Genomic DNA, 27,653 nt, shown 5'->3' with positions numbered 1-27,653 from the left:
TCTACAGAATTGGAATGACAGCTTCTATCCACTAGGGTTGTCATAAAAGTTGGATTGAGACAAGGCCTATAATACACATAAGATTAATGTCTGGTACACAGCATTCAGCCATCAGTAGCTACCACTGTTACCATGACCTCTGGTGCCTCCTCTCTTCTCTACTGGAGACGGTAGGACCCACAGGGGCACCAGAAGTCACACTGGGGCTTCCTGGTCCAGAATCCTAACCTCTAACCTCTGCTCTCTGCCTAATAGGCAAGAGTAAGGGAAAGAAACAAAGGACACACAGGCTTAATGGGAGTATAAAAATAGGACTTTTTTCCCCCCTCATAATCACATCAATTATCAAAGAAACAAATAGTATGTAACAAAAATACAAAGCTCTGGTGAATTTTTTTTGTCTGTTTTTGTGGGGTTTTTTGCCCCTCACCCAACCCTCCCCAACAGCCCCTTCCCAGAGAGCCCCAGGCTGAAGCCTGGATGCTGTCCCTGGGATCACCCTGGGGCTTAGGAGAACCGGTGGTCCAGGTCCCTCTGGGGGCTGGCCGAGTAGGAGTAGGCCTTGCCCAGTACCAAGCGGTCCCGCAGCAGCTTGAAGAAGGCATAGTAGTTGCTGAAGAGGATGAGTGCCAGGGAGATCGTCTGGTGCCACTTTTCAGAAGACATTAAGGAGTACAGCTGGTAGACAATGACAGCACCCTCCAGCAGCAGAAGGATGTTGAGGATCCGCAGGGGTTTGCTGAAAAAGAACTGCCCAGGAAAGGGTAGGCAGGGATTAGAAAGAATGTTCCAGAAACCTGCCTCCTGGGTAGGGGTTGGGGGGTGGTGAAGGGGGCAGGTTCTTGGGGCCCCATGCAGATGTGGGTGGGGACTCTGCCACCCTCTCTGCTTTTGCTTGTGGTCTTTCTTCTGTCAAGACTACTGCTTCCCACAGAAGTTAAGACCCTCCTCCAGCAAGCTCTTCTTGAGAGATCTTGCTTGCTCACTCACACTTTCTCTGGTCTACAATCGACACCTTTTTATATGTGATCCTCCTGGGTACAGTCAGGTCTGAACAAATCAGAATCTTACGACATAGGTATAGAAAGTTATTAGAGACTCTACAGTCTGAGTCACCCACTTCTTCATGGGTAGCATCCCGACCTAGGCCCGAAGCTTGCAGAGCGTGTGGTGACAATTCATTCTGACCTGGTATTTACAAAGCAAGGTAGAGTGCTGGGACTCCAGAAGAATTTTTTGACCAGCTCCAAAGAGTGATTGACATCTAGAGAATCACGATTCTTCAGGGGCCAAGGTACCCAAACGTCAAGAGCTGCTTACAGGGTGGGAACAGATGAGGCAGGAAATGGGGAGTCCAAGAAACCAGCACGCCAGGCTCAGCTCTGCACCTGACAGCCTGCAGGACCCAGGGCAAACCCCTTTCCCATCTTGGCCTCAGGTTTCTCTACTGTGAGGAGAACACCCCAGATCAATGACTTCTCAAACTGTGTTCCTTGGAACCCCAGGATCTGAGGAGGCCTTTTAGGGGCCTATGACAGTGGTGAGTGGGAAGTGAAGGGAGTCCCAACCCATTCAAACAGAGCGGTGCCATCAGGTCCTATATACCTGACTTTAGTCTATGATTGTGTTGGAAAAAAGGATTTTGATAGCAAGATAAGTAAATAAAACGGAGACCACTAGCCTCGGTGATTCTGAGCAGCTCTTTCATAATGCTGAGTCCATGAATCCTTACCATCAGACCCCAAGGTTCCCAGCAAGGCACCCTTGAACAAGTCAGACCCTAACTCAATTTCAGTCTCCGAAAATGCCCTGGCACTTTTCTCACAGGCAGGCAAAGGCTGAACAGAGGGTGCCTGGCAGGTGCTTACCACTGTGCCTGGCACACCATATGGAATGAGGACAGTTAGGTTTTTACCCCTAAGAAACTCTCCTTTTATGGTATCATCTTTCCCACCTCCGCCCGTTTTCAAAGATTTGCTAGCAAGTGAGCTGCGGTTATGAAGTCACCATCTGTATGGCTGTCCTGTGCTGCACATGTGGGGTTTCCTTTGGATCTGAGAAATACTGAAAATAGCTTTCTGTTGCTAGGACATCATTCTCCTGCCCCAGGATCCTCCCCGTTTGAGATCAGGCCCCGCCCCTCCTTCCCAGGGGAGGAGACTCACGTGAAAGCGGAAGTGGGAGACGTCGGAGGGAATGGCCACGTTGTAGTGGCCCACGGCTTTGTAGACGTTCTTGCTGTGCTTCACCAGCACGCCCTGGGGCCACATGCATTCTTCCGTCCACCTGGAGGCACAGCCCAACAACAGTGCCCCTTACACCCAGCTCAGCCACAAAAAGGGGGTACCAGCAGGCTGGGTCTGGTGTGACCACCAGGGCCCTACTCCCATTTCTATCATTTAGACACAGTGACTTTCCTTTTGTAGGTCTCAGGTGCCTCCTCTGTAAAAATGGGGTAAGAATCATGAGAAATTCATGGGAGTCAGAAGTTCTAGGGTTGAGATTCATGTCTGCGGGACTGTCAAGAAATCCCTTTGCCCTACTCCTATTTCTATCATTTAGACACAGTGACTTTCCTTTTCTAGGTCTCAGGTGCCTCCTCTGTAAAAATGGGGTAAGAATCATGAGAAATTCATGGGAGTCAGAAGTTCGAGGGATGAGATTCATGTCTGCGGGACTGTGAAGAAATCCCTTTTACCTCTTTGGGTGCATTTTCTTTATTTTCTTTCCTTTCTTTCTTTTTTTTTTTTTTTAGCAAGAGAGAGAGAGAGAGTGTGAGGGGGACGGCAGAGGGAGAGAGAGAGAGAGAGAATCTTAACCAGGCTCCATGACCAGAACAGAGCCTGACATGCGGCTTGATGTCACAACCCTGAGATTGTGACCTGAGCCAATAGCAAGAGTCAATTGCTTAACCAACTGAGCCACCCAGCCACCCTTCCTTTTCTTTTTTAAAAGATTTTATTTATTTATTAGAGAGAGCACGCTCAGGGAACGGGCGAAGGGGCCGAAGAAGAAGGAGAAGCAGTCTCCCACTGAGCACAGAGCCTGACATGGAGCTCAATCCCAGGACCCTGGGATCATGACCTGGGCCAAAGACAGAAGCTTAACCATCTGAGCCCCCCAGGCGCCCCATGACTGGTCTTCGTAAAACACCAAGCTGAGCCTATTTTCTACTCAAAACCCTTCAAAGTGTTTTCAGTGCCCTTGGAATCAAGTCCCCAAGGACTCTCTCTGGCCTCTGAAGCCCTGCGTGGTCTTCCATGACTCCTGCTGCACAGACTGGGCTCAAGCCATTCCCGTCGGTTTCTAGTTCCTCCCATATGGCCTACCATTTTATGTCTGCACGTAAGTAACTCCCTCCAACTGGACTGCCCTTCCTGATGCCGTATCCTTCTGGCAAGCTCTTTCCAAACTCAGGATCCTCCAGGAAGCATTTCTCACATTCCCCACAGAGTTCAGCATCCTTCAACAAACAGCTCCCTGAATCTCCTGCTACTGGTCCACTCTCCCCAGTGTTTTGTTACTTCTTTCCCTATATCCCTCACTCGTCTGGGAGCCTTTGAGGGAAGGGACGGTGTCCATTTCATCTCTCTGTCCTCAGAGCATGGCACAAGGCCTGGCACAGAAGGGGCCTCAGTGGGCATGTGAATGGGATGGTGGGATCTTCTATTTCTGCCACATCTCTCAGGTCCTCCTGTCCTGGGCCAGAGGACAGAGAATCACTGTCTACAAAAAACTCTAACTCATGTTCCTATCTTGTTGATTCATTTAAAAACCAGTTATTGGGGGCGCCTGGGTGGCTCAGTGGGTTAAAGCTTCTGCCTTCGGCTCAGGTCATGATCTCAGGGTCCTGGGATCGAGCCCCGCATCGGGCTCTCTGCTCGGTGGGGAGCTTGCTTCCTCCTCTCTCTCTCTCTGCCTGCCTCTCTGCCTACTTGTGATCTCTCTCTGTCAAATAAAATCTTTAAAAAAAATAATAAAAAAAAATAAAAAATAAAAACCAGTTATTGGGATACCTGGGTGGCTCAGTCGGTTAAGCACATGATTCTTAGTTTCGGCTCAGGTCCTGATCTCATGGCTCATGAGAGAAATGTCAGACTCTGCACTCAGTGGGAGTCTGCTTGGATATCCTCCCCACCTTTCTCCTCCCCTGCTCATGGGCACGCTCTCTCCCTCTCTCTCTCAAATACATATATCAATCTTTTTTTTTTTAATCAAAAACTAGTTATCCTGGGCACCTGGGTGACTCAGCGGGTTAAGCCTCTGCCTTCAGCTCAGGTCATGATCTCAGGGTTCTGGGGTCGAGTCCCACCTTGGGCTCCCTGCTCGGCAGGGAGCCTGCTTCCTCCTCTCTTTATCTCTGCCTGCCTCTCTGCCTACTTGTGATCTCTCCCTGTCAAATAAATAAATAAATTCTTTAAAAAAGCAAAAAACTAGTTATCCTGTTATACCTAACAACATGGATGACCCTCACAGGGAATATGCTGAATGAAAAAGAAACTGAACCTAAGATTCCATTTATGTGAGGTTGTAGAATAGGTTAGTTTTGAAAGAAAAGTAGAAAAATTCATCTGGGTGGTGGTGGTAAGTGGGGGGTGGTCATTGGGAAGAGCCAAGAGGAAATTTTCTGAGAGGCTGTAAATATTCTACATCTTGTTCTATCTTTATGTGGGGGTACAGGTCTGCTTACACATGGGGGTACAGGTCTACCTCTACATGGGGGTACAGGACTGTCAAAACTCAAAGAATCGTACACTTTAAGATTTGTGCATTTCAGACTCTTAACTCTAGGAAACAGGGTTGCTGGAGGGTAGGCGGGTGGGGGGATGGGGTAACTGGGTGGTGGGCGTTAAGGAGGGCACTGGGTGTTAGACGCTACTGATGAATCACTAAATTCTACCTCTGGAACTAATGATACACTGTATGTTAGTTAAACTGAATTTAAATTAAATAAAAAAAGAGTTGTGCATTTCACCATACATAAATTTTATCTTAAAAAAAGACTAGACACAAACCACAAAAATTTACCACAAACCTATGATAAGCCAGGCACTCTGCCAGGAACGAGATGGGGAGCGCTTGAAGCCAAGGACCCTGACCTCCAGGAGCTTTAGTCCTGGAATAACAGGCAAGTAACTAAGCAAACAGAGCGGAAAGTATTAGGTGCAATGATTATGACATGTGATCATCCTGGGGAGCATGGGGCAGTGGGCACGGAACCCATCCTGGCTGGTGAGGAAAGTGTTCCCAGAAGAAGCGAACTGCTAAAGGAGGCATAGCAATTAATCAGGAGAAGAAAGGTGGAAAACGTGTTCCAGGCAAAAGAAGCATCATATGCCAAAGCCTGGATTCAAACATGCATACAGAATTTGAGGACCCAAAGTGACCTGGTCTGGCTAGAGTAGAGTGTAAGTGGGGAAGGATGGGAAGAGAGGAGGCAGAAAAGGCTGGCACGACCCACTTCAGCAGCTGGGAAGCCATGCGAAGAAGCCTGGATCATCTCTGCGAACCACGGTGAGCTGTGGACAGGTTTCTCCTTATGTTCACCTATATTCTACCTCTCTGCTCCTCCCTCCCCTCAGAGGCCAAAGCTAAGCTGAGTCCCCTTTAGGCCCATTTGGCAATGTCTGTCCTCTTTCTTTGACCATTTGGACCGAGCCTGGGAGGGACCCTGACTAGCATGGAGGGCTGTTTGACCCCAAAGTTTAAGCTCCTGACTACAGTTCTCTAAGTTATCTTACTTAACCTTACCCTAGGGAGAATGGTAGTAGCTTCCCCGTTTTATAGACCAGAAAGCAAAACCCCAAAAAGGCCACCTGTTTGCCAGACAGTCATGTATCACTTCCTGGAACACCAGAAAAAAGGAAGAAAAAAATTACTACTGATAAGAAAATGTAGCGTTCTTACTGGTCCTGACTCCTGGCGGCAGCCCAGGGACCCTTCTGGGGCTGTGTCTGAGGACCTGGGGAAATGGATAAGCCCCAAGCTAAAAGAAGCAATGTCTGTAAATAGCACCTACTATAATGTTCCATGGACTAGCTACTTTCCATCCATCCATCCATCCATCTATCTAAAGTGATCTCTCTGCCCAATGTGGGGCTCGAACTCACAACCCCAGATCAAGAGTCACGTGCTCTACGGACTGAGCGAGCCAGGCGTCTCTGTGGCCTCCCTTTGCATCTCTGCTTCTTGAGGGACCTACCTCTACAAACCTGTCCTAGGGGCCTCTTCTCTGCCACACCTGTGTTGGGCCCGAGGCTCAGATGTGATTCAGAAGGGCCCAGGTTGGAGGAGCTTCCAGTTTAATGGGGGAATACAGGCAGGAAAACGAGGGTAACCTGGGTGAAAAATACTGTGAGGACGGCCCCATGAAAGGTGAGCCAGGCTGAGAGGAGGCTGGGCTCCTGAGCGGGTGCTTCTGTCTCTGCGGTGCTGTCCTGCAGCCGGGTTTCCTTCTTCCCATCATATGTGTACACAGCTGTCATCCCCAGCAGACCGACCTCCTCAAGGACCTCATCTCGGTCATTCCCTCTCTGTGGCTCTGCTTCCCTGGCCAGGGTGCACCATTGACTAACACAGCACCCTATCCTCTGCCCAGACTGATGTTTCTAAGGCCCCTTGGAATGGGTTCCTCCACTGTGCAACAGCCTCCATAGCCCCCTCTGCCTATAGGTCAAGCTCCTCTGTTCAATACATAGCACCAGGCCCAGTATGGCATCGGAGGAAGTAAACGTCTGCCAGATAGGAGGTGACCTAACAATGGAATGGATCAGTGAGCAGGGAACAGAAGGAGAGAAGCAATGAATGAAGGCTAGAGTAGATCGGTCAATGAGTTGCTTAAGGACCAGTCAGTGAATGAGAAAGTTAACGAGTCTGTGAATTTACTGCTTGGTCTCCTCCCATCTCCAGCACGCTGCAAGTTACCTAAGCACCGGGGACACGTCTGCCTTGGGCCCGGCCATACCCTACCCTAGCAGCAAGGTCTGGCTTACAAGATGTGCTCTGCTGGCGGAATGCACGAGCTGGGGAGGGAGGAGTCCAGCGGCTCCACAGACATGGACCCCGAGGGCTGGGGTAGGGCAGGGCAGGGCAGGGCAGGGCAAGGGCGGGCAACTCACGGGTGCTGCAGCACGTTGGAGCACAGCGCTGGGTCCACCTTCTGCCAGCAGCCCAGGTGGGCGGCAGCCTTGTGCAGGAGGTCGCAGTAGCTGGCGGGCAGCAGGTGCTGCATGAGGATCACCGAGGTGCTAATGGACACCAGCAGGAAGAGCTCACAGGACCAGCGCTTGTCATAGTAATGCGTGTTCTGGGGGCAGTGGGAGATCGGTAAGGCCTGGGGTGTCCCCAATGGCCTCATTCCCTCCCCCTTCCCTGATTCGATCTGCCTCAGAAACCAGGGCAGCCTTCCAGGGGGCCTGAGACCAAGGATCAAACTCCTAACACAGAGGGCTTAATCACGGGCTTGGACCCTGTGCCCACAACTCCGTTCCCTACAAGCTCCTCTTTTTAGAAAAACTGCTCCCGGGACGCCTGGGTGGCTCAGTTGGTTGGACGACTGCCTTTGGCTCAGGTCATGATCCCGGGGTCCCAGGATTGAGTCCCGCATCGGGCTCCCAGCTCCATGGGGAGTCTGCTTCTCCCTCTGACCTTCTCCTCGTTCATGCTCTCTCTCACTGTCTCTCTCTCAAATAAATAAAATCTTAAAAACAAAACAAAACAAAACAAAACAAACTGCTCCCACCGCCTACCACTTGGAGCCAGTACAGGTTCTGGAGTCAAACTGACTTGAGTTCAAACCGTGGCTCTGTTGCTTATTAACTATGAGATGCTGGGCAAGTCACTGTACTTCTCTGTGCTCTTTCTCTTCCACCAAATGATAGGAACAGCTACCAAGCCTCTCTGAGCGGTGTCAGGAGGATTATCACACTCATGAAAAGCTCTAGCACGTTGTAGGTGCTCAAGAAACATTGAGTCATCTCAGCTTCACATCACTCAGCGCAGTCCAGCCTGGGAGAAATGTTTCAAGCCTACTGTCTGCTGGGGAGGTAGTTTCCCAGAAGGCCAGACAAGCTAGAGAGAAAGCATAGGCTTTTCGAGTCACTTGGGTCTGGAAGACTCCTGACTTTCCTACTTAATGAGAGAGCTAGCCATTGTGACATGCCTGGGCCCACACGGCCCTCGTGAAATACATCACTGCTTTCTGTTATCCAGTACTACGGACAACCATGTCCTGTCCCCGTCATTGGCTGGGTGACCTTGTGCAGGCTGCTCCCTCTCAGTGAGCCTTGTTCTCTCCACTCTAAAATCGAGGCAGTCGTTACTCTAGCCCTCAAGAGAACAGATGGGAATCTTATCAAAAGCAGTCCAGTTATTCACGCAAGCAGGAGGGCTCCTGGGGGGCAGGCAGCAGGGTAAGGCCCCAGGCAGGCCCCTTCCCTCCCTGGGTTGGACTACGCACCTTCACGAACCAGACAGGCACAAAGGCCACATAATAGGCGCTCAGCATGGAGCTGACCAGCACTTCCTTCATGCGCCAGTTGAAGTCCATCTTGAGGAACTCCACCTCGCTGCGGATGAGACTGGGGGACAGGCAGCAGGCGTGGGTGGGCATAGCGTCCGGCCCGTACAACTGCCGCGTGTGCTGCTTCCACGTCTCCCGCAGTGTCAGCAGGTAGTCCCGGCTCCGTGCCAGGCCACTCACTGCCTCCCGGGGACCCATGGAGGCCATGTGGCTGAAGAGATTTGTCTTGCGGAGGTCGCAGTTCAGCTGCAGGAACGGAATGTACATCCCAAACCTGCTGGGGGAGACCATGGTGAGGGGAGGCCTGCCTGTGGGCCATGATCCCAACCCGAACCCAGGGAAGGAATCTTCTTTCTTCTCTGGGCTTAAGCTCTCCCGGCTGCTCAGAGGGGAGACTGTACCCATCCTTCTATCCAACCAGACTCTGATCAGAAGATCAACCTAGGTATCAGCATGGAGTGCAGGCCGAGCATCGGGAACAAAGCAGGAAGCAGGAGATGAGGCACTGTCTCGTGGTCTGTTGCTGACTAACAGTGATCCTGACAGTGATCCCAACAGCCCACATTCACTTGGCCACACTCTGTGCTCTAGACACTGTACTAAGCGCTTTACACGTGTTCTCTGCTTTTGCTTCTCCTAAGAACACTAGGCATTCAGTACTACTATCTTGTACTACTTTGAAGGAGCTGTGGCTTGGACAGGTGAAGTGGATTCTCCAAGGTTACCCAACCAGTAGGGAAGCAATAGGGCTGGGATTCAAACCCGGAACTGTCTGGCGCCAAAGACCAAGACACATACTCAACAAATACTATGAGTGGTTAATCAATTAAAAATGTACAAGGGGTGCCTGGCTGACTCAGTCGGAAAAGGATGTGGCTCTTGATCTTGGGAGCCATGAGTTTAAGGCCCACACTGAACACAAAGCTTACATTAAAAAAAAAAAAAAAAAAATGTCCGCAGTACCACAAGAGAGGTCCCAGTTATGACAGCTGCGTCCTCAAGAGGCAACTCTTCGGCTTACAGAGGAAGGCAGCTCAGGAACAGCATCTACGGTGTGTCTATTATGTGCCAGGCACTGAAATGGGCCCTTGAACTACAGAAATCCCTTTCCCTACGTGGTACCCTTAGGGCTGGAGCTCACTAGTCAAGGGGTATTTTGACTGCATGGTTGGTATTTTTTGAGGAGAAAACTAGATGGACTCAAAGCCCAGGAAAGAAGATAATTATAAAAAGTAGTTAAAGGGCGCCTGGGTGGCTCAGTCATTAAGTGCCTGCTTTCAGCTCAGGTTAAGATCCCAGGGTGCTGGGATCGAGCCCCATGTCGGATTCCCTGCTCAGTGGGAAGCCTGCTTCTCCCTCTCCCACTCCCGCTGCTTGTGTTCTCTCTCTTGCTGTGTCTCTATCAAATAAATAAATAAAATCTTTAAAAACAAACAAACAAACAAACAAATAAATAAATAAATAAAAAGTAGTTAAGAGCCAGGGCACCTGGCTGGCTCAGTTGTTTGGACCATGTGACTCTCGACCTGGGGGTTGTGAGTTTGAGCCCCACATTGGGCAGAGAGATTACTTTAAATAAAAACAAACAAATAAATAAATAAAATTAGGGGCGAAAAAGCAGCTAATGCCCAGCACAGTCCATGGAACATTGTAGTAGGTGCTATTTACAGATGTTCCTTCTTTTAGCTTCTTTAGCTTATCCTTTTCCTAGGTCCTCAGACACAGCCCCAGAAGGGTCCCTGGGCTGCCCCCAGGAGTCAGGGCCAATGAGAACGCTACATTTTCTTATCAGTAGTAATTTTTTTCTTCCTTTTTTTCTAATGTTCCAAGAAGGGATACATGAGTGGCCTAGGGCAAACAGGTGGCCTTGTCTATAAAGCGGGGAAGCTACTACCATTCTCCCTAGAGTAAGGTTTAGTAAGATAACTTAGAGAACTGTGATCTGAAGCATAACCTTTGGTCAAATAGGCCAGGATTAAAACCCCAGCTCTGGTACTTACTAGCACAGTGATTTAGGGCAAGTTATTTAACCTCTATGAGCCTCAGTTTCCTTAATTTGCCCTAAGTTACAGAGCTCGTATGGATTCTCTATACTCAGTCAGGCATTACATGTACTGTTTTCATAAATGTTGTCTTTAAATCTTGCAACAAATCCAAGCATGGTGCTTGATCCAAATTAGAAGATCCGTAAAATTTCGTTTAGAAAAGGAGACTAGGGGTGTCTGGGTGGTTCAGTGGGTTGAAGCCTCTGCCTTCGGCTCAGGTTATGATCCCAGGGTCCTGGGATCGAGCCCCGAATCGGGCTCTCTGCTCCGTGGGGAGCCTGCTTCCTCCTCTCTCTCTGCCTGCCTCTCTGCCTACTTGCCTACTTGTGATAGATAAATAAATAGATAGATAGATAAATAAAATCTTTAAAAAAAATTAAAAAAAAAAAAAAAGAAAGAAAAGAGAGACCAGTGATTCTGTGGGACAGAAAAGAAGACTGAAATGGGATTCCCAAAACACTCTTCAGGACACCTTGTGGGAATGAAGAACTGGGGCACCTACAGGAACATACAAGGGATTCAGACCCAAACTTAAGGCCAAGTACTTAAGAATCTCCCTGGTTTTGCCTCTAAGAAGGACTGCAGATATAATTAAATTATTTGGTAACAGCAAGTGACTGCTTTGCAGGTCACAAGTTAGACGCAACTTCACACGCAAGATGGCAGATTCCCTCTCATCTTCTTCACTCAAGACGTGACAGTATAAAAGTAGAAAATAAATTAATATCAGCCAAAAGAATGGGAGGGGGGTTATCAGTTCACAAGTGATTCTGACAAATTTAGAAAGCAGATGGAAACATGTTGACAGATGAGGAAGGAAGCCATCATCTACAGCAGTGCTGTCCAAGAGAAATACAATGAGAATCACATATGTACTTTGAAATTTTCTGGTAGCCACATGAAAAAAAAAAAAAAAGGAAGTTAATTTTAATACTCTAGTTTATTTAACCCAATATATGCAAAATATTATCATTTTGACATATAATCATTACTTCCAAGTAAGATTTTTACTTTTCTTTCTTTTTTTTTTTTTTTTGAAGATTTTATTTATTTATTTTGGAGAGAGAGAGAAAGAGAGAATGAGTGTGCATGGGAGTATGTGCAAGTAGGGGGAGGAGCAGAGGGAAAGGCAGAGAATCTCAAACAGACTCCACGCTGAGCATGGATCCCCATGCAGGGCTCAATCAGGGCTCATGACCCTGAGATCATGACCTAAGCCAAAGCCAAGAGTCAGGTGTTTAACCCACTGAGCCGCCCAGACGTCCCTACTTTCTTTTTTTGTATTAAGTCTTCAGAAGCTGATGTTCATTTCACACTTACAACACACTTCAATTTAAACTAGCCTCTTTCAAATGTTCAATAACAACAGGTGGCCGGAAGCTACTTAACTAGACGGTGTAGGTCTAGCATATATTATGAGAGGGCTACACTGGGGGTAGAAACTTATCTGCCCAGTGACCCAAGAGAATGACTTGATGTAGGCATAGTTGGTAAAGGGTAGAAGCAAGCTGCAGGACTGAACAAAGGGGATTAAACAAAGATGTGTATTTATTTGTAAAAGCCAGTCCCTTTATTCTCTTACCTCATACAACCTACCCTGAAGGATTCTGACATTAAAAAATTGAATAAGCTGTCTAGGGAGAACTGTGGTCTTTAATGGGGGCACCCTAGAGTAACCCCCTCACTCTGGCTTCTGGCCTATGGGGGCCCACAACCTGACAACTAGCACGGCACTCCCTCATCCTAAAGCAAAGTCTGCCAGTCCGTGTGTCCTGCTCATGTACTTAGAATTCCTGGCAGAGGGAGAGGAAGTGTACTCCAACTACTCAGTCTTTCATTGGTCAACGTAAAGAGATAACTAAAGAAACGAACTATGCTTGGAAAACCAGCAACATGAAACAAAATCTGACCCCATGGGAAATACAAAATTGAGGGAATAGAAGAGATTTTTAAAACAAGAAAAGAATGCTATGAGAAAAGAACAATCAGAAAATAAGAGGCCTTAGAGATGAAAAATATGATTGCTGAAAAACTCAATAAAAAAGCTGGAAGATAAAGTTAAGGAAATCTCCCTAGAGGCAAAGTAAAAAGAGAGAGCGGAAAAAGAAAGAGCAGGGAGAGAGAGAGACAGAGACAGAGAGAAAGAAAGGTGGTGGGATGGGGAGGGAGAAAGGGAGAGAGATGAAAAATATGAGAAAAAATATAAGAGAAACAGATGATCAATCTATGAGTTCTACCACCTGATGAGCAGAAGCCCCATAGAGAACAGAAAAAAATAGAAAGGAAGATATTATCGAAGAAATAATAGGAGAACATTTTCCTGAAATCTTCAGGTTAAAAGAGTCCTAGAGTACTGATAGGATGAATGAAAAAAGTCCCACACCAGACACCTCTTTGTGATATCTCAATAATCAAAAGATAAACAGGGGATCTCTAAAAGTTTTCAGAAAAGAAAAAACAAGTCATCTACAGAGTACCTGGAATCAAACTGGCAGCAGACTTCTCATTAGAAACACAGGATGCTAGAGACAATGGAGTAATATCTTCAAACTTCTGAGAGGATATGAATTTGAACTCAGAAATCTACATTTAGCTGAACCACCAATCAAGCATGAGGGCAGAATAAAGACATTTTTAGACATGCAAGGCCTCAGAAAATGTTTATACCTCCCACATACCCATTGTTAAGGAAATTACCTGATAATGCACTCCAGCAAAATAAGGGAGAAAACCAAGAAAGAAGAAGACATGGGATCCAGGAAACAGTGGATCCAACCCAGGAAGGCAGCGAAGGGAAGTCCCAGGCTGAGAGCCGTACAGCAGGCCTAAAGAACCACTCCAGACTGGAGCAGGAGGATGGAGGGCTCCAGGAGGGATGTCTTTAGGGGGAAAAATGGACTCCAGGCAACAGGTAGCATGACTGAGAGGCTGGATAAACTTGAAGGTATGTTGAAGGCCCATCATTCTTTTGTCAATAAGAAAAAAGAAAGGCAATTAGAACTCCAAGAAAAAAAAAAAAGGCTGTATAAGAAAGTTACAATCTAAATACGAAGCAAACTAAAATGTGACATGATTTTAAGCAATTGATGGAATGTAAGAAAAGAGAAACCATTTGACCTTGACATGGAACTTCCTTTTTTTAAGAAGCCCAAGATTATAACTCAGTAACTATAGGGAAGGAGTATCATCTATGCACACTACTTGGTCCTGAAGTGATTGGTATTTTCATAATCATAACAACATCAAGACTACTTACTGCTTCTTGGTCTTTAGAATTAACCTTAGACAAAGAATGGAAGACTCAAATATGGTTATATAGAAGAATGTGAATGTCAAGCTTAATAATATAGAGTATAGCTGCCAGGAAGTGAGAGGAGGAAGAGAAAAGGAGGAAAAGTGGATGGGTAGAATTCCTAATATTACCATCTACGTAAAAGGGATTAAGTTACTACTGTTGAAATAAAAAGTAAAGGCATACTGATATTATTGGAAAGATAATCAATGGAGAATAATAATAACAGTCATACAATATTGGAAATAGTACGGATGGAAGAGTGAACTAAGTAAATCTTAATCTGTCATTGAGCGGAATCAATGAGTGTGTGCATGGATGTGTGTATGATATGCTTGTAATGTATAAAACAACACTTACTTCCAGGATATACGAGAAACCAGAAATACTGGTAGTTGCCTTTTGGAAAGGAAACTGGACAGCTAACAGACAGGAGCCAAGGAGAGACTTTTTCACAAAAGGCGGGGCGCCTGGGTGGCTCAGTGGGTTAAAGCCTCTGCCTTCGGCTCAGGTCATAATCCCATGGTCCTGGGATCGAGCCCCGCGTCGGGTTCTCTGCTCAGCGGGGAGCCTGCTTCCTCCTCTCTCTGCCTGCCTCTCTGCCTACTTGTGATCTCTGTCTGTCAAATAAATAAATAAAATCTTAAAAAAAAAAAAAAAAAGGTTGCCTCCAATAGGGAAAAGCTAGGAACGCCTCAAAAGGCTACCAACAGAAGACAAATACAACTGTGAGAAACCTATATAATGGAATACTATGAGGCCATTAAAAAAATGAGGGAGACCCGTATGTATTGCCATGGAAAAATACCCAGGTTATAAGATTATGTGAAAAATGTAATAAATTATACAGCATCATGCATAGATTAATCCCTTCTTTTGTTTAAAAAAAAGTGTAAGTGTGTATGCATGAATAGAAAAAATTGGGGAGGATATGCTGCAAATAATGGTTTTCTGGAGGACTGATATTATAGAGGATTTTCATTTTCTACATTAAAACTACTGTAAAGTTTAACGTGTTTGTAAGACATGTGTGTCACTCTTATAATTAAACACGAGTTATAACTGAAACAAATGTGATGGGGCTTCTCCTATGATAGCACCCTGTTGGTCATGCAGGGTAGAGAGGGCTGAGTATCTGGCTCTGAAGCTTTCCAGGACAGAGAACTGGTCCAGGTTGAGGAAACTCATGAAGCAGAAAGCCCCGGGGTTGGGCAACGTCTGTAAAATGTCCAGGCAGCCAGGAGCCTGCCCCAGGAACAGCCAGAATGGATGTCTTGCCAAAGTTCTCCCCAGTTCTAGGCCAAAAGGGTGCCGTCCTGGGCTCCTCCCAGACACTATCTTCCCGTCCTCTATAATGTGGGCTCTGGTGAGATGGAGTGAGCAAACTGACACAAACACTGACATACACACATGCATGCGCAGATACACACACGCACATGCACACACGTTTCATGCACAGACACCCACGCAGAAACCTGCACACATGCAGGTGCTTGCATGCACACAGACCGGGGTGGGCGGGGGAGGGACCGAGAGATTACATAAACACCAAGCTACAAAAAAAGACGGAGAAAGAGAAAGAACGAGAGAGAAAAGGAAAGGAGAGGGAGACAAAGCCCATGCATCCCCATCGGGAACATTCCTTTGGCATATACACTCAGATCTGAGTCCCATTCTGACCTCCCTGTTGGCGGCACCTGGGGTACATGATGCCTGCTATCTCAGTTTCTACTCCTGCAAAAGAAAGCTAATCATCTCGTTCTCAGGGTCATGCCGTCGGAAAACGTGAGAGCAGTGTTGCTGCCTTGCTGTGAGTCTGCCAGGTGTGAGGGCCTGCTGACCCAGCCACACTCAGGGCAGAGGTCGGGAGCCGGGTGCTAGGCAGTGGGGGGGTGAAGTGAGGGGTACTCACGGATAGCAGAGGAACAGGAGATTCAGGAAGGAGTAGGTCCTGAAGAGGTGGATGAGGGAGCGGCACAGACTCCAGCCTGTTGCCGTGAGAACGGTGAAGCGGGTGAGGAACAGCAGGACGGAGCGAAAGAGGGAGACCTTCCCCCTCTGAGAAGCCTGGGTCGGGGCGAGACAGGACGGGATGGGACCTTGGACAGAGGCCACCGGGGCTGGGCCCACATCCCACCCAGCCTGGCCTGTGATCCACCCCCAAGGAAACGTGGGGCAGCAAGCTGGGCAGAACCTGGCAGGGTGAATCCTTTTCCTCGATGGCCCGTAAACTCCAAGAGTGACGGGATGTAATACTCTTCCACAGGGTTCAAAGGGAGCCCCAAGGAACTGCCTTAGGCTTGAAGGGCTTGATATGTTTCCCTGGTACCCCCAGGGGTAAGGGGAATCCCAAAGTCCCCGGCCAGCCTCTGGGACCCAATCACCTCCTTCACGATGGACCCAATGAAGCGGCGGCCCAGAACGATGGTGGTCACCATCAGCAAGTTGAAGTCGATCAGGTGGAAATTCTGTCGGGGGGGGGGGTGGGCAGAGGCCGGGGGTCACATGGGCCCCCTGCCCATATACGGGCTTTTTTCATCCCCACCTCCCCCTGCCCAGTCCTTGCCACAGGGACTGTCCCCACTCTCTGACCTTCACAGGCCTCCAGCTGAGTCAGGCCAGGAAATTACCTAGAGGAGCAGAACAGGACCGAAAGAAGGGAAGTGGGACAGTCCCTGGAGATAAGAGAGTGGTGTGTGAGCCCTCTTGCTCTGATCACCCATGCCCCAGTCCCTGCACCTCTCGGCATGGTGATCTTTTCACTCGTGAAGTATTCAGTTCATGCCTGTGGCTCTTCTCCCCCACAGGACTTAAGATTTTGCGCTCTTTAGGCAGTATCTGTCAGAGTTATCTCTGCTACCTTTCAAATGCCTAATAGGATACTGAGCAATTAGGGTTGAGTGTTCAGGAGTCATTTGCTTCTTGTTCCTTCTACACTCTCCACACCCAAGTGTACAGGGCGCTTGGTAAGCTGTATTAAACTGCACTCAAACGTCTCACACACACACAGACACACACACACACACAGACACACACACACACACACACACACACACACGGCTGGTCCTAGCTGGGCACCTACCAGGGAGGTGTGGGAGGGTGGGTGGGAGGGTGGATACCACCACACTGTCTTGTAGATGTTGATATAGTGGACGAAGAGGGCTATGAGCTGGCAGAAGAAGAGTTGTAACTCAAACAGAATGCTGGCCTGGACCGGCAACTCGGGGATCCTGCAGTGCTGGAGGGGCACAACTGTCTGGGTGGCCAGTGGTGGGCTGGAGAGGCCCGTGCCGGAACTGCTCCTGGGAAGTGGGATGGGAGAAACAGCAGCGGCTGACCTGAGAACCCCACCAAGAAGGGCTTCCAGGACAGGGTGGTGGGACTGGATCAGAAAAGCAGCTCATGGCAACGAGGGAGTCCTAAACCTGCCTGTCAGACGATGGAGCCAACAGAGCCTTTTCCTATCCCTAATCTTATTCGGGCTTTCCAACATTCGCCAGGAAGGAAAGAATTATTAGATCCATTTGACAGAGGTGCCTGGCTGGCTCAGTCGTTGAGCTTCTGCCTTTGGCTCAGGTCATGATCCAGGGCCCTGGGATTGAACCCCACATCGGGCTCCTTGCTTGGAGGGAAGCCTACTTCTCCCTCTCCCATTCCCCTGCTTGTGTTCCCCCTCTCTCCCTGTGTCTCTTTTTGTCAAATAAATAAATAAATAAATAAATAAAATCTTTAAAAAAAAAAAATGATCCATTGGACAGATGAGGAAAATAAGGCCCAAAAAGGGGAAACAACTTTTTCAAGCCACCAGAAAATCAGGAGCGGGATTGTAACTAGAATCTAGGCCTCTGGTCTTATTACCCTATATCCCACTGCCTCTGCCCAAGTGACCATCCCCTGAGTGTCTTTTTGCTGCTCACTGTACTCAACCCCCACCTGACATCTGGGGTATCAAATCCTAGAGCCCGAGCCCAGTGAAGGAGAGCTTTGTTCGTACTGCCTCTGGGAGCCCAAAGTGAGGGGAAAGAGATAGAGGTGGTTTACCTGGTTCGAGAACGGACGCTAGTGACCGACGCGCTGGAAGTATGGCCCCCACCAGAGCCCCCTGAGGATCCTGGCTCACACAGAGGATTTCGACAGTAGGATGTCCTGTTGGGACCTCTTCGTCCTCCTGTGGGACTCAACATACGGTAGATCCTCAAGCCAGATGGCAGAGATCAAGGATAATAGCAATACTAGCTACTAGTTACCAGATGTCTCATTTTATCATAGCCACAGAGACCTCTGACCCAGCCCCTGCCTCCCTCTTCAGCCTCATCTCCTACCATTCTCTCCTTAAGCAAACCAAACTTGTTGCTACCTGTTGTACTTGCTGTGTCCTATACGCAAAGCCCTTACCTGACTGCCATTTTTAACGTACTCGCCCCTATAACTCTCATTTCTATTTTTTTCCCACAACAATTCACTCTTGGAATTTATCTTATTCATTTGTTAACATATTTATTGTCTGTCTTTCTCACTAGAATGGAAGGTCAGTGAGGTCATTACCCTTGTCTTTTCTACTGTTGTATCCCTTCCTTCCACCATAGTGTCCAGCATAAAGTCAGTGCCCTGTGTTTGTGGATGAGTGAAATGAGCCCAGCAAAGTAAGTCTTCCACAGATTAGGAAACTGAGTTTACACTGGGTCACAGGTAGTCTGGGGGTCTGAGGCTTGAGCTCTTAGCTTTGATATACACTGCTTCGTTCAGATACTACAAGTATCTCTCTAGGCTTACGATTCTGGACATCCTTGAAGCCCTTCCCTCCAGAGTCCGAGATCCGGCTCAATAGGTGTCTCAAGGTCAGGACCAGAGCCTGAGCATAGGGTCAAGGATGTGGGCTCTGGGAGAATGCTGTGGTTGTGGACTCAAAACCTACGTTCTCTAGGCTTAGAAGTCTAGCCCAAGCTCCCAGGCACCATCCTGCACAAAGGTCCTACACAAAGCTCCGAAGCACCACCCCAGTCCTAATCAAAGTCACAGCCTTGTTCAAACCTCCTCACTGCAACACCGCGCGGGCACCCTTGCCCTAGCTTCCCAGCTCCGCAGCTTTTCCCAAATGTCTCCAGAAAGTACTTACCCAGGAGCTCTGCACCCGACCAGCCCCAACCCAGAAGCCCTGTTCATATGCTATTATACCCTATTATACCTGGCTTAAACGTCCCACACATGCACCCTCAGTCCAAAAGCTCTACCCACACCTACTCTCCTCTTTGGAAGCTCTACACCCACATAAAGCCCCTGGGCCCAGAAGCTCCGCCTACACACCGTTGTCAGCCCAGAAAACCCGCCCACAAGCCAATAAAAGCTCGCTCCGCCCAGAAACCCCGCTCCAGAATGGGCTCCCTTGGTCGGGAAGGTCTCCTTCCCGACCCATCGCCCCCAGTGCCAAGACCCTACAGCCCAGAAAGTTAGCCCCCACACAAGCGCCAACAGCCCAGGAGCTCCGCCCTAGCACCAAGGCCCCGCCCACTGCTAAGCACGGTCCCCACTTCTAGCCCAGGTGAGCAGCTCCCCACCAAAGCCCAAGCCCCCAAAGGCCCTCTCCAATTCAGAAGTCCCGCCCCCAGTGCCAATGCCCCGCCCCCACAAGTGAGGCCCCACCCCGCAAAGCGACAGGAGGGGGCGGGGTCCCTCTGTGCCCCGCATCCCCTCCCCCTTCCCTCGCCGGAATCCTGTCCGCGTGGGGGAGCAGTCAGCATCTTGGTCATCCCGACCCCCACGCCCGCCCGTTCCCCGGCTGAGCCGGTGCCGCTCCGCTCACCCATCTCCTCCCCCCGGCGCTCTCCGCTCCGCCGCCGCAGCTCCTGCGGGCAATATGTCGGAGGCGACGGCGGCCGGGAGAGGACTAACCGCCGCAGCCCAGTCCCCGGGTATCAGCCGCGCGCTCCCGCCAGGCCGCCAAATTTGCATACAAGGCGGGCTGGAAGCTGGGGGCGCGCTTCTTAAAGGGGCCGCGCGGACAAAGGCGGTGGCTGCGCTCTCTTTGTCTCGCGGTCCCCTACGCCCTTCCTGCCGCTGCTGCTGGAGACCCCAGAGGGAGGGAAGTCACCTCCTGCTCTTCTCGTGCGTGCCTTCTCCCAGCATCTCCTCAGGCCCGAGGGAGGGGGCCGGAACCGCCTCTGGGCTCCTGCCCAAGATGAACTGTATCCAGGAGTGGCCCGCAGGCGCCTGAAACTCAACGGGTCCTAAATTGGCTTTTGTCTTTGTCTTCGGCCTTGTTTTTCTCTAGTCCCCCCTAATCAAAACCTAGGAGTCCTTTCCCTCTTTCCTTTGATTCCCCCCCGCAACCAATCTTTTACCTACTTTGGCTGACCCTAAGTCCTAAATCTTTCTCCTGTCATCACTTTAGTGCGAATCCTGATTCTGCTTGTTCTGAGCCTTGAAATCTTGTTTCTTGGTCTTTACATTGAGGCCGGTAATAGTCTCCTTGTAGGTCCTGGTGAGAGTTGAGTGAGATAACGGATGTAGAACAGGGTCTGTTTTAACAAATGTTAGCCATCATTATTAATAGGATGCATGGCCGACACCTAACACAGAGGAAGTACTCAATAAACGAGCTATTCCTACCAGCTGTTAGGACTTCTTCCCTCACAAGACCTATAAACTGTCTCAGTCACCTGGTAGTTCCTTGGCTTAGCACAGTGCTTGGCACATAATAGACATCAGTATTCAATTAATTGAATGAACGAGTAGATATTAATTAATAGATATTCACAGAGCTCGACAGTTAAGTGGGAGGAGATGGACATAAAATTAGTAAATTCTGTATTATGTTAGACAGAAATAATTGTTGTGGAGGTAAACAGGAAAGGGGGATGGGAAGTTGCAATTTTAAACAGGACAATCAGAGTAGGCTTCACTGACAAAGTGAGTTTTGACCAAACACTCGAAGGAAATGAGTCAGACATACAGATATCCAGAGAAAAGGGATATTCCAGGCAGAGGGAAAAATCAGTGGAAGGGCCTTCAGGTATGAACACAGCTAGTTTGTTTAAGAAGCAGCAAGATCCGTGTAGCTTGGCTAGAACAGACATGAGAGTGGGATATGAGAAGGGATGGACCTTACCCTGAATGAGACGGGGAACTATTGGAGGGTTTGAACTTTCATTTTTAAAGACTCACTCTGGCTGCTGGTAAGAATAGACTGTAGGGACACAATGGTGGAAGCAGGGAGACCAGACGGAGGACATAGCCATGATCGTAGCAAGAGATATTGATGGATTGTACCAGATTGAGCAAGGGAGATGTGTTGGATTCTGGATTTGAAGGTAAAGGCAATAGGATTTGTAGACAGATTGGATAGGTGTGTGGAATAAAGACAAGACTGAGTATTACTCCAAGGTTTGTAGCCTAAGCAAATGGAAATGTGTAGTTTAATTCAACACATATACATCTATTAAATTACTGGTTTTATACCAAGTCAGGCCTTCCCTTCTGGGAGAAAAGAGGCCCAGAGAGGGAGAATGACCAGCTCACAAAGTGTAGAAACCATGGCTGAGATTTCTTTTTCCGGCCAAAGAAATTCTGACAGAAGAGTGGATTCTGACCTCTGTAGAGTACTGACTTTGAAATGTATCTTGTTAATTTCTGAATTACCAAAGCCCACCACTACCGAGCATATGATAGGCCTTCAAGTGAGTATTAGTTCTGTTGTGCGGGTAGTGGCAAACTGGCTCTTAAAAGGAAAGTCATTGGGAAGGAAAACTAAATGGTTTTGGGAATATCCGTAAAAGCACGAAGCTGGGCCATTCTTGGGAACTCATTTTAACTCAGGTCAGCAAACATTGCTGAGCGTCTGTTATACAGCAGGTAATACAGATGCTGACGTGCAACTCATCACTGGGAGAGACAGAGGAGAATCAATAAATTATGGCACAGCATGGTAACAGTAGCAGTATGTACCAAGTCTGGAGGTGGACGGAAGGTGAGTAACTCTGACCGGGGAGGTAGTCCAGAGAAGGTTTCATGAAAGATGACATCAGAGCTGGTTTCTGAAAGAGGAGTAAGAGTTGCCCTGTTATGCTCCTATGGGAAGTGCTTGGCACATAATAGACATCAGTATTCAATTAATTGAATGCAATAGCTCGGGTCTGGTAATTGTCTTACAGGGGCTGGTGGCAGAGGCATGCTTGCTGTCCGTCTATTGTGTGGAAGGGTGCTGGACCTTGTACAGGGCAAATACTCAGGAAATGTTTGCTTAACTGATTTGAGGGCATTCATACAACCCAGTGACCCAGTGTAAGAGAGTAAAGCCACTCAGATGGACTGCTGTGCATGTAACCCCTAGACAGGGGCTCCTGCCCATCTTGAACAGGTTGATTTTGCCTGCCCAACATCCATTCTCCCTGCTGATTAGAATGTTTCAATTTTCCCTTGGGGAACTACTCTCCCTCCCATGCTCTCAGTCCACAGGGGGATCTGGTGGAGCTGCCTTACTCTGCAGTTCCGGTGTGGGCAGGTAACCTTGGCCTGGTGAATCAAAGCATTCCATCCCTGCCATTCCAGGCTTCAGTGACTGGTTTTGGGGGTGGGGGCTTAGTGACACTAGTCAGGCCAAATAAGATGCGATGCAATCCTAGGATCTTTGTTAGAACAGTTGGGAAATAATTTCCTCCCCTCTGGGATGGCTAAGCAAGCAAGATATAAGCGCTTGTGGTGGCTATGTTGCCACCTTTTAGGGAGGTAGAACTTAGACAATGAAGGAAATACAGAAAAGTAAAAAAATCAGTAGACACTGTCTTGATAGCATCATTTGAAACCCTGGATCCAGCCATACCTGAATCCTTTGTGGACCTAAAAAAATATATTTATTTACTTATTTTTGCAGGGGATGGGAGAAGCAGAGGGAGAGAGCGAGTCCTAAGCAGACTCACAAGTGAACCTGGAGCCAACAGTGGGCTCAATCCCATGACCCCGAGACGATGACCTGAACTGAAATCAAAGAGTGGGACCCTTAATTGACTGAGCCACCCAGGCACAACTGGACTTTTTCTATTACAACAAGCCAGTTTGTGTTTGGTGTCTGATGACTGCAACTGAAATAATCCAGAACAATGTACACTTCTATCCCAGTATCCAGCAGAAATATCTAGGGTCCTAGTTTTTTCACATCTGCTTTTGACAGGATCCCTGGGGAAGACAACCAGAAGATGGCAGGATGTTTGTTAGGTTCTTGTTTTCCAGATCTGTGGCCTCATGTCTTAGCTGTTTTATGACCTTGGAGCCCTCCCTTCCTTTCTTTGCATCTTTATTTCCTAACTAACTTGCTCTCTATTGGTTCTTCTAGGAGTCTGAATTTTTGAGGAAATGCCACTGGCTCTGGGCCAGCCCTGTGTCATCGGGTTGGGATCTCTTCCTTAGTCCTGTTATTCTGGGGCCACGGCTGGCAATTCTGTCCTCTATCAGTAGTTTTCTACCAGAATTCGGAGACCTCTAGTGGCACCTAGTGGGGGGTGCTGAAACCACGGGATAAAACACATACTGCTTTCTGGAGTGTCAGTTTTATTCATTAAAATGAGAGGCAGTATTTTCAACATTTAAGTGTCATTATTCAGAGCACTTTCTCTGTGCCAGCCTTAGAATCAAATCCTGGCTCCACCACTTATAAGCTTCCTGACCTTGGGGAGTTGCTTAACCTCCTTGTGCCTTAGTTTTCTCAGTATCAAGAGAGGGTAGTATTAGTACCTGTCTTAGGAGATCATGGTGAAGATTAGTCTGTGGAAAGTACTTAGAACAGGGCCTGGTACACAGTAAGTGCTATTTAAGTTTTAGTTACTATAATTGTAACACAGATCTATCATGAAGTACAAAGAAAACTAATGTGAATTTAGGACTGAAGTCGTTGGGGCACCTGGGTGGCTCAGTGGGTTAAGCCTCTGCCTTTGGCTCGGGTCATGATCTTGGGGTCCTGGGATTGAGCCCCACATCGGGCTCTCTGCTCAGTGGGGAGCCTGTCCCCCCCACCGTCTGCCTCCCTGCTTACTTGTGATCTCTGTCAAATAAGTAAAATCTTAAAAAATATATATAAATAAGTAAATAAGTAAAATCTTAAAAAAAAAAAAAAGATTGAAGTCATTGAAGAAATGTCATCTGTAGCTTCCAGACTCACAGGGCTTTGCTCTTTCTTCTGCCAGCAAGCATACTTACACCTGATTTTTATTACACGTGCCAAAAGAAAATCCGTGTGTCTTCATGTTCTTCTAATTTCCTGAGTCATTCTTACTTCCACGTGTACGTTAGTCTCCCCGTCTATCTTTCCCCATCTTGGGGCCATCCTCCCCACCTGTATGCATCTGGACGTTCGTCTTCCCATGTCTTATAGTATTTAATTATTATAAAGATAGTAAGTGTAAGCTTTAGAATATACTGTACTTCTTGTTAGGTGTTCAAAAACGAACAGGATTTGGGTAGGTAATGTACTTGGGCAGGGATGGAGTGGGCAATGAAGATACAGAGAACAGCATGAGCAAAGACCCAGGGGCAAGCTATGTTCTGGGAGAGCAAGTCCACTTCGGCTTGAGAGCAATTGGAGATGGGGTTGTAAAAAATAGGTTAAGTTCTTGAATGCTACATATAGTGAAGAGTTTGGACTTGATTACACTTTTCTAAGCCTGTTTCCTCAGTAAAATTAGGATGATTCCTGTCATTGAATTGTGATTAATGACAGAGGCAAGCAGGTGGGAGAGACAGCCTATGTAAAAATGGAATGAGGGGCACCTGGGTGACTCAGTCGGTTAGGTGTCTGACTTTTTTTTTTTTTTTTAAAGATTTTATTTATTTACTTGACAGAGAGAGACCACAAGTAGACAGAGAGGCAGGCAGAGAGAGAGGAAAGCAGGGTCCCTGCTGAGCAGAGAGCCTGATGCGGGGCTCGATCCCAGGACCCTGAGATCATGACCTGAGCCGAAGGCAGCAGCTTAACCCACTGAGCCACCCAGGCGCCCAGGTGTCTGACTCTTGATGTCAGCTCCCGTCATGATCTCAGGGTTGTGACATCAAGCCCCAATTTGGGCTCTGCACTGGGTGTGGAACCTGTTTAGGACTTTTTTTCTCTCTCCCTCTGCCCCCACCCCCACGATCTCTCTTTTAAAACAAAACAGAACAAAACAAAATGGAATGATTGTCATTAGGAATGGGGACAAGGATTCTTCTTTCCTTGGCAAAGCAAACCAGCCAGCCTCTCAGGGTGGCCTGCAATTTAGTCTCTTTTGAGATTTTCCTGCAATGCACATCTCAACCACCAGAGGGAGCTTGGTACAAAGGAATCGGAGCTCTGAGCTCAACAGGAAAATTGTGGTGGGCCCGGTTGGGCAGGGGATGTGGAATCCTGGACCCAAACCAGAGTCTTAATGGTATGAATGGGGCATGGACCCAGGTGCCCCCTCTCTGGCTCTCTTTTATTAGACCCATCCCAAGATGGGGTGAGGCATGCTGCCACAACCTAGCATTTAGATCTAAGATTTAAGATCTCTAGGACGGGGGGTAGAGGATGAGGGCCAGATCTAATCTTGGGGGATCTGAGTTTCTGCATCTCAAGCAAAAAAAGGCTTTCACCAACTCTGCTCGTAAGTCACTGGGCCCAACCCCATACTAGAACACCCCGTGCCAGGCCGGGGAGTCCTGCTAGAACTGGGAACCGTAGAAAAGTAACCAGGGCTACAGCCTGAAGAAGGGGATGGGAGAGGCAGGGCTCTATCTGACAGTCTTTGGAGCGGCATCCACATTGCCCTGGGACTCCAGCTGTTGGGTCTATCAGAAACGGTTATGGGGCTGAGCTTCTCCAGTCACAACTAACCTGGTATTTCATAGGATTTTTGTAAAACCTCCTTTGCTTTGTCTTCTCTGCTTACTGGCACCGAGTTAAGCAGGGACTTTCCTGATACGGATGTTCAAATGAAGGCCCAGAGACACTTAGCAATTTACCCAAGATCATGTAGCCCTCAAGGGCAGAGCTGGCCCTGGAAGGAGTAGGAGCGACTCTGAGGGGCCCAGGGAAGGGAAGGCAGGCAGACAGAGCAACAGCCTTCAGAACGGTAGCAGCAAAAGCACTGGCTCTCGGCCAGATTTCATAGCCACCCTTCCAGAGCCGGCTCTGCTGCTGGGCCCCAGGCTGCCAGCCCTGCCTCCACACTCCCACCCCAGTCCCCCAAGAGCCCATCACCCTGGCAACAGCCAGAGAAAGGCCCAGCTAAAATATTTATGGCTCAGAACAGTTCAGAGGCTTCAGATGGGGGGGGGGGGGTTGATGTCATCCCTTCTCTGCTTGCAGGGGAGGTGACTGACACGCTGGGCAGCTGGGTGGGTGGGCCCAGGCCACTAGGTCAGGGCTCTCAAAGGAAGATCCCTAGGGCTGCACGCAGTAACCAGAGGAGGAAGGAGGCTGTATGTGACAGACGTGACAGGTGGACAGGGCTTGGGTAAGAAACACAAGCTGGAACAGAGGAGGAAGGAAGCTTCATGTTAATCAGCTCTGGACTCGGGTTCGGTGTTTCACACCCATTTCATTTCTCAGATCCTGCTGAATGGATAAGGATTATCATCCTACTTTTAGGAGTAAACAGGCCAAGAAAAGTACACACCAAGTGATGAGCTAGGATTTGAACGTAGGATTTGTGTTTGGCTTGAGCTCTGCGAGCTTTCCTGTAAATTCTGTGGCTCCCAAGTAGCTATCCCGGCATCTGGGGGTGGAGGGTGTGGCTGCCTGGGAAACTGCTGCTGGCTTTCCAGATAGCAACCCCCTGGACTCTGCACTGCCATTTATCATTCAGATGCCATCTGGATCCCTAAGTCCCTGCGCCACACTCCTCCCCTGCCTGCTGACCTGAAGCAAGTCCTCAGACCCTAGATAAGGGAACTCGGAGCCATAATATGGGGGAGGCCTAAGAGACCAGGAAGCCAAGGAAGTTGCAGCCTTGGTGGCCAGCTCTGGACCAGGAGTGTCACCACTGCAAACAAGTTGACAAATGCATCTCGGTTTGCCTGGGACTCTCCTGGTTTGGGCACAGGAACCTTCTCTGTCTGGGGGTGAACCTGGATAAGGTTTGCCACCATACACAAGTTTCTCACACAAATGCTTTCCTGTTTCAACCTACAGTCGTGAGAGGTACAAACGGGTGAAAAATCGGGACTATGAAGTCTGATGGCTTCTTCTTTTAGCCTTATACAAGTTATTTATCCTCTGGAGCTTCTGTTTCCTCATCTCTGAAGTGAGTATCATGGGTTGGAGGATTAAGTGAAATTGTGCATAAACATGCCTGACAGAGTGCCTGGTACTTACTAAGCACTTAATAAATTATTAGCTATTATTTATAATAATGAATAATGAAGAGAAAAATGGGCTCAGGTGTTTAATAACTTGCCCAGAGTAAATCAGCGGATTTCAACATCCTTCTCCTGCTAAGAATGCATCCAAGCTCATTAGACTGCCCCGGGCACTGTTAAAGCACAGACAGTCTCTCTCTTCCCAAACTCAGCCCTTCTCCTGGTTCTCCTGTTGGGAAAAATGACCAGAAGAGTTATTTTATTAAAGGAAGAGTATAATATCAGACAACCTCTCAGGAAGCTCAGTATGAAACCAGCCTGGACAGAGGCCGCAGGAAACTGGAAGTCGATCAAAGGCTGACTTTCTAGTCCTTCGAGAGGACATGTTAGGACAACCAGCTAGCTCAGTGTAGTTGGAAGAGTAGGAGCTAGACAAGGGGTCTTTGGCTCTTTCCCAAAGGTGACAGAAGCTACCAGAGTGGGACCATTCTTCACT

At 48.3% G+C, this 27,653-nt stretch overlaps 1 protein-coding gene across 1 annotated transcript; it reads right to left on the bottom strand.

Annotated features, from left to right (window-relative positions):
* Positions 1-337: 337 nt before the first annotated feature.
* Positions 338-21,093, bottom strand: LOC111143703 (transmembrane protein 39B). Its single transcript, XM_022497527.1, has 10 exons — positions 21,020-21,093; positions 19,947-20,065; positions 17,900-18,026; positions 16,941-17,160; positions 16,243-16,326; positions 15,771-15,925; positions 8,459-8,795; positions 7,119-7,306; positions 2,166-2,286; positions 338-750 (listed from the first exon to the last, which is right to left on the bottom strand). The coding sequence occupies exons 1-10, from the start codon at positions 21,091-21,093 to the stop codon at positions 508-510; spliced, it is 1,668 nt and encodes a 555-aa protein (XP_022353235.1). The 3' UTR covers positions 338-507.
* Positions 21,094-27,653: the final 6,560 nt, after the last annotated feature.

The sequence above is a fragment of the Enhydra lutris genome, unplaced genomic scaffold, assembly GCF_002288905.1.
Source record: "Enhydra lutris kenyoni isolate GAN:26980312 unplaced genomic scaffold, ASM228890v2 scaffoldscaffold9, whole genome shotgun sequence".
NCBI lineage: Eukaryota > Metazoa > Chordata > Mammalia > Carnivora > Mustelidae > Enhydra > Enhydra lutris.
The sequence above is the reverse complement of the archived record's forward strand: the minus strand, read 5'-3'. Positions and strand labels throughout refer to the sequence as shown.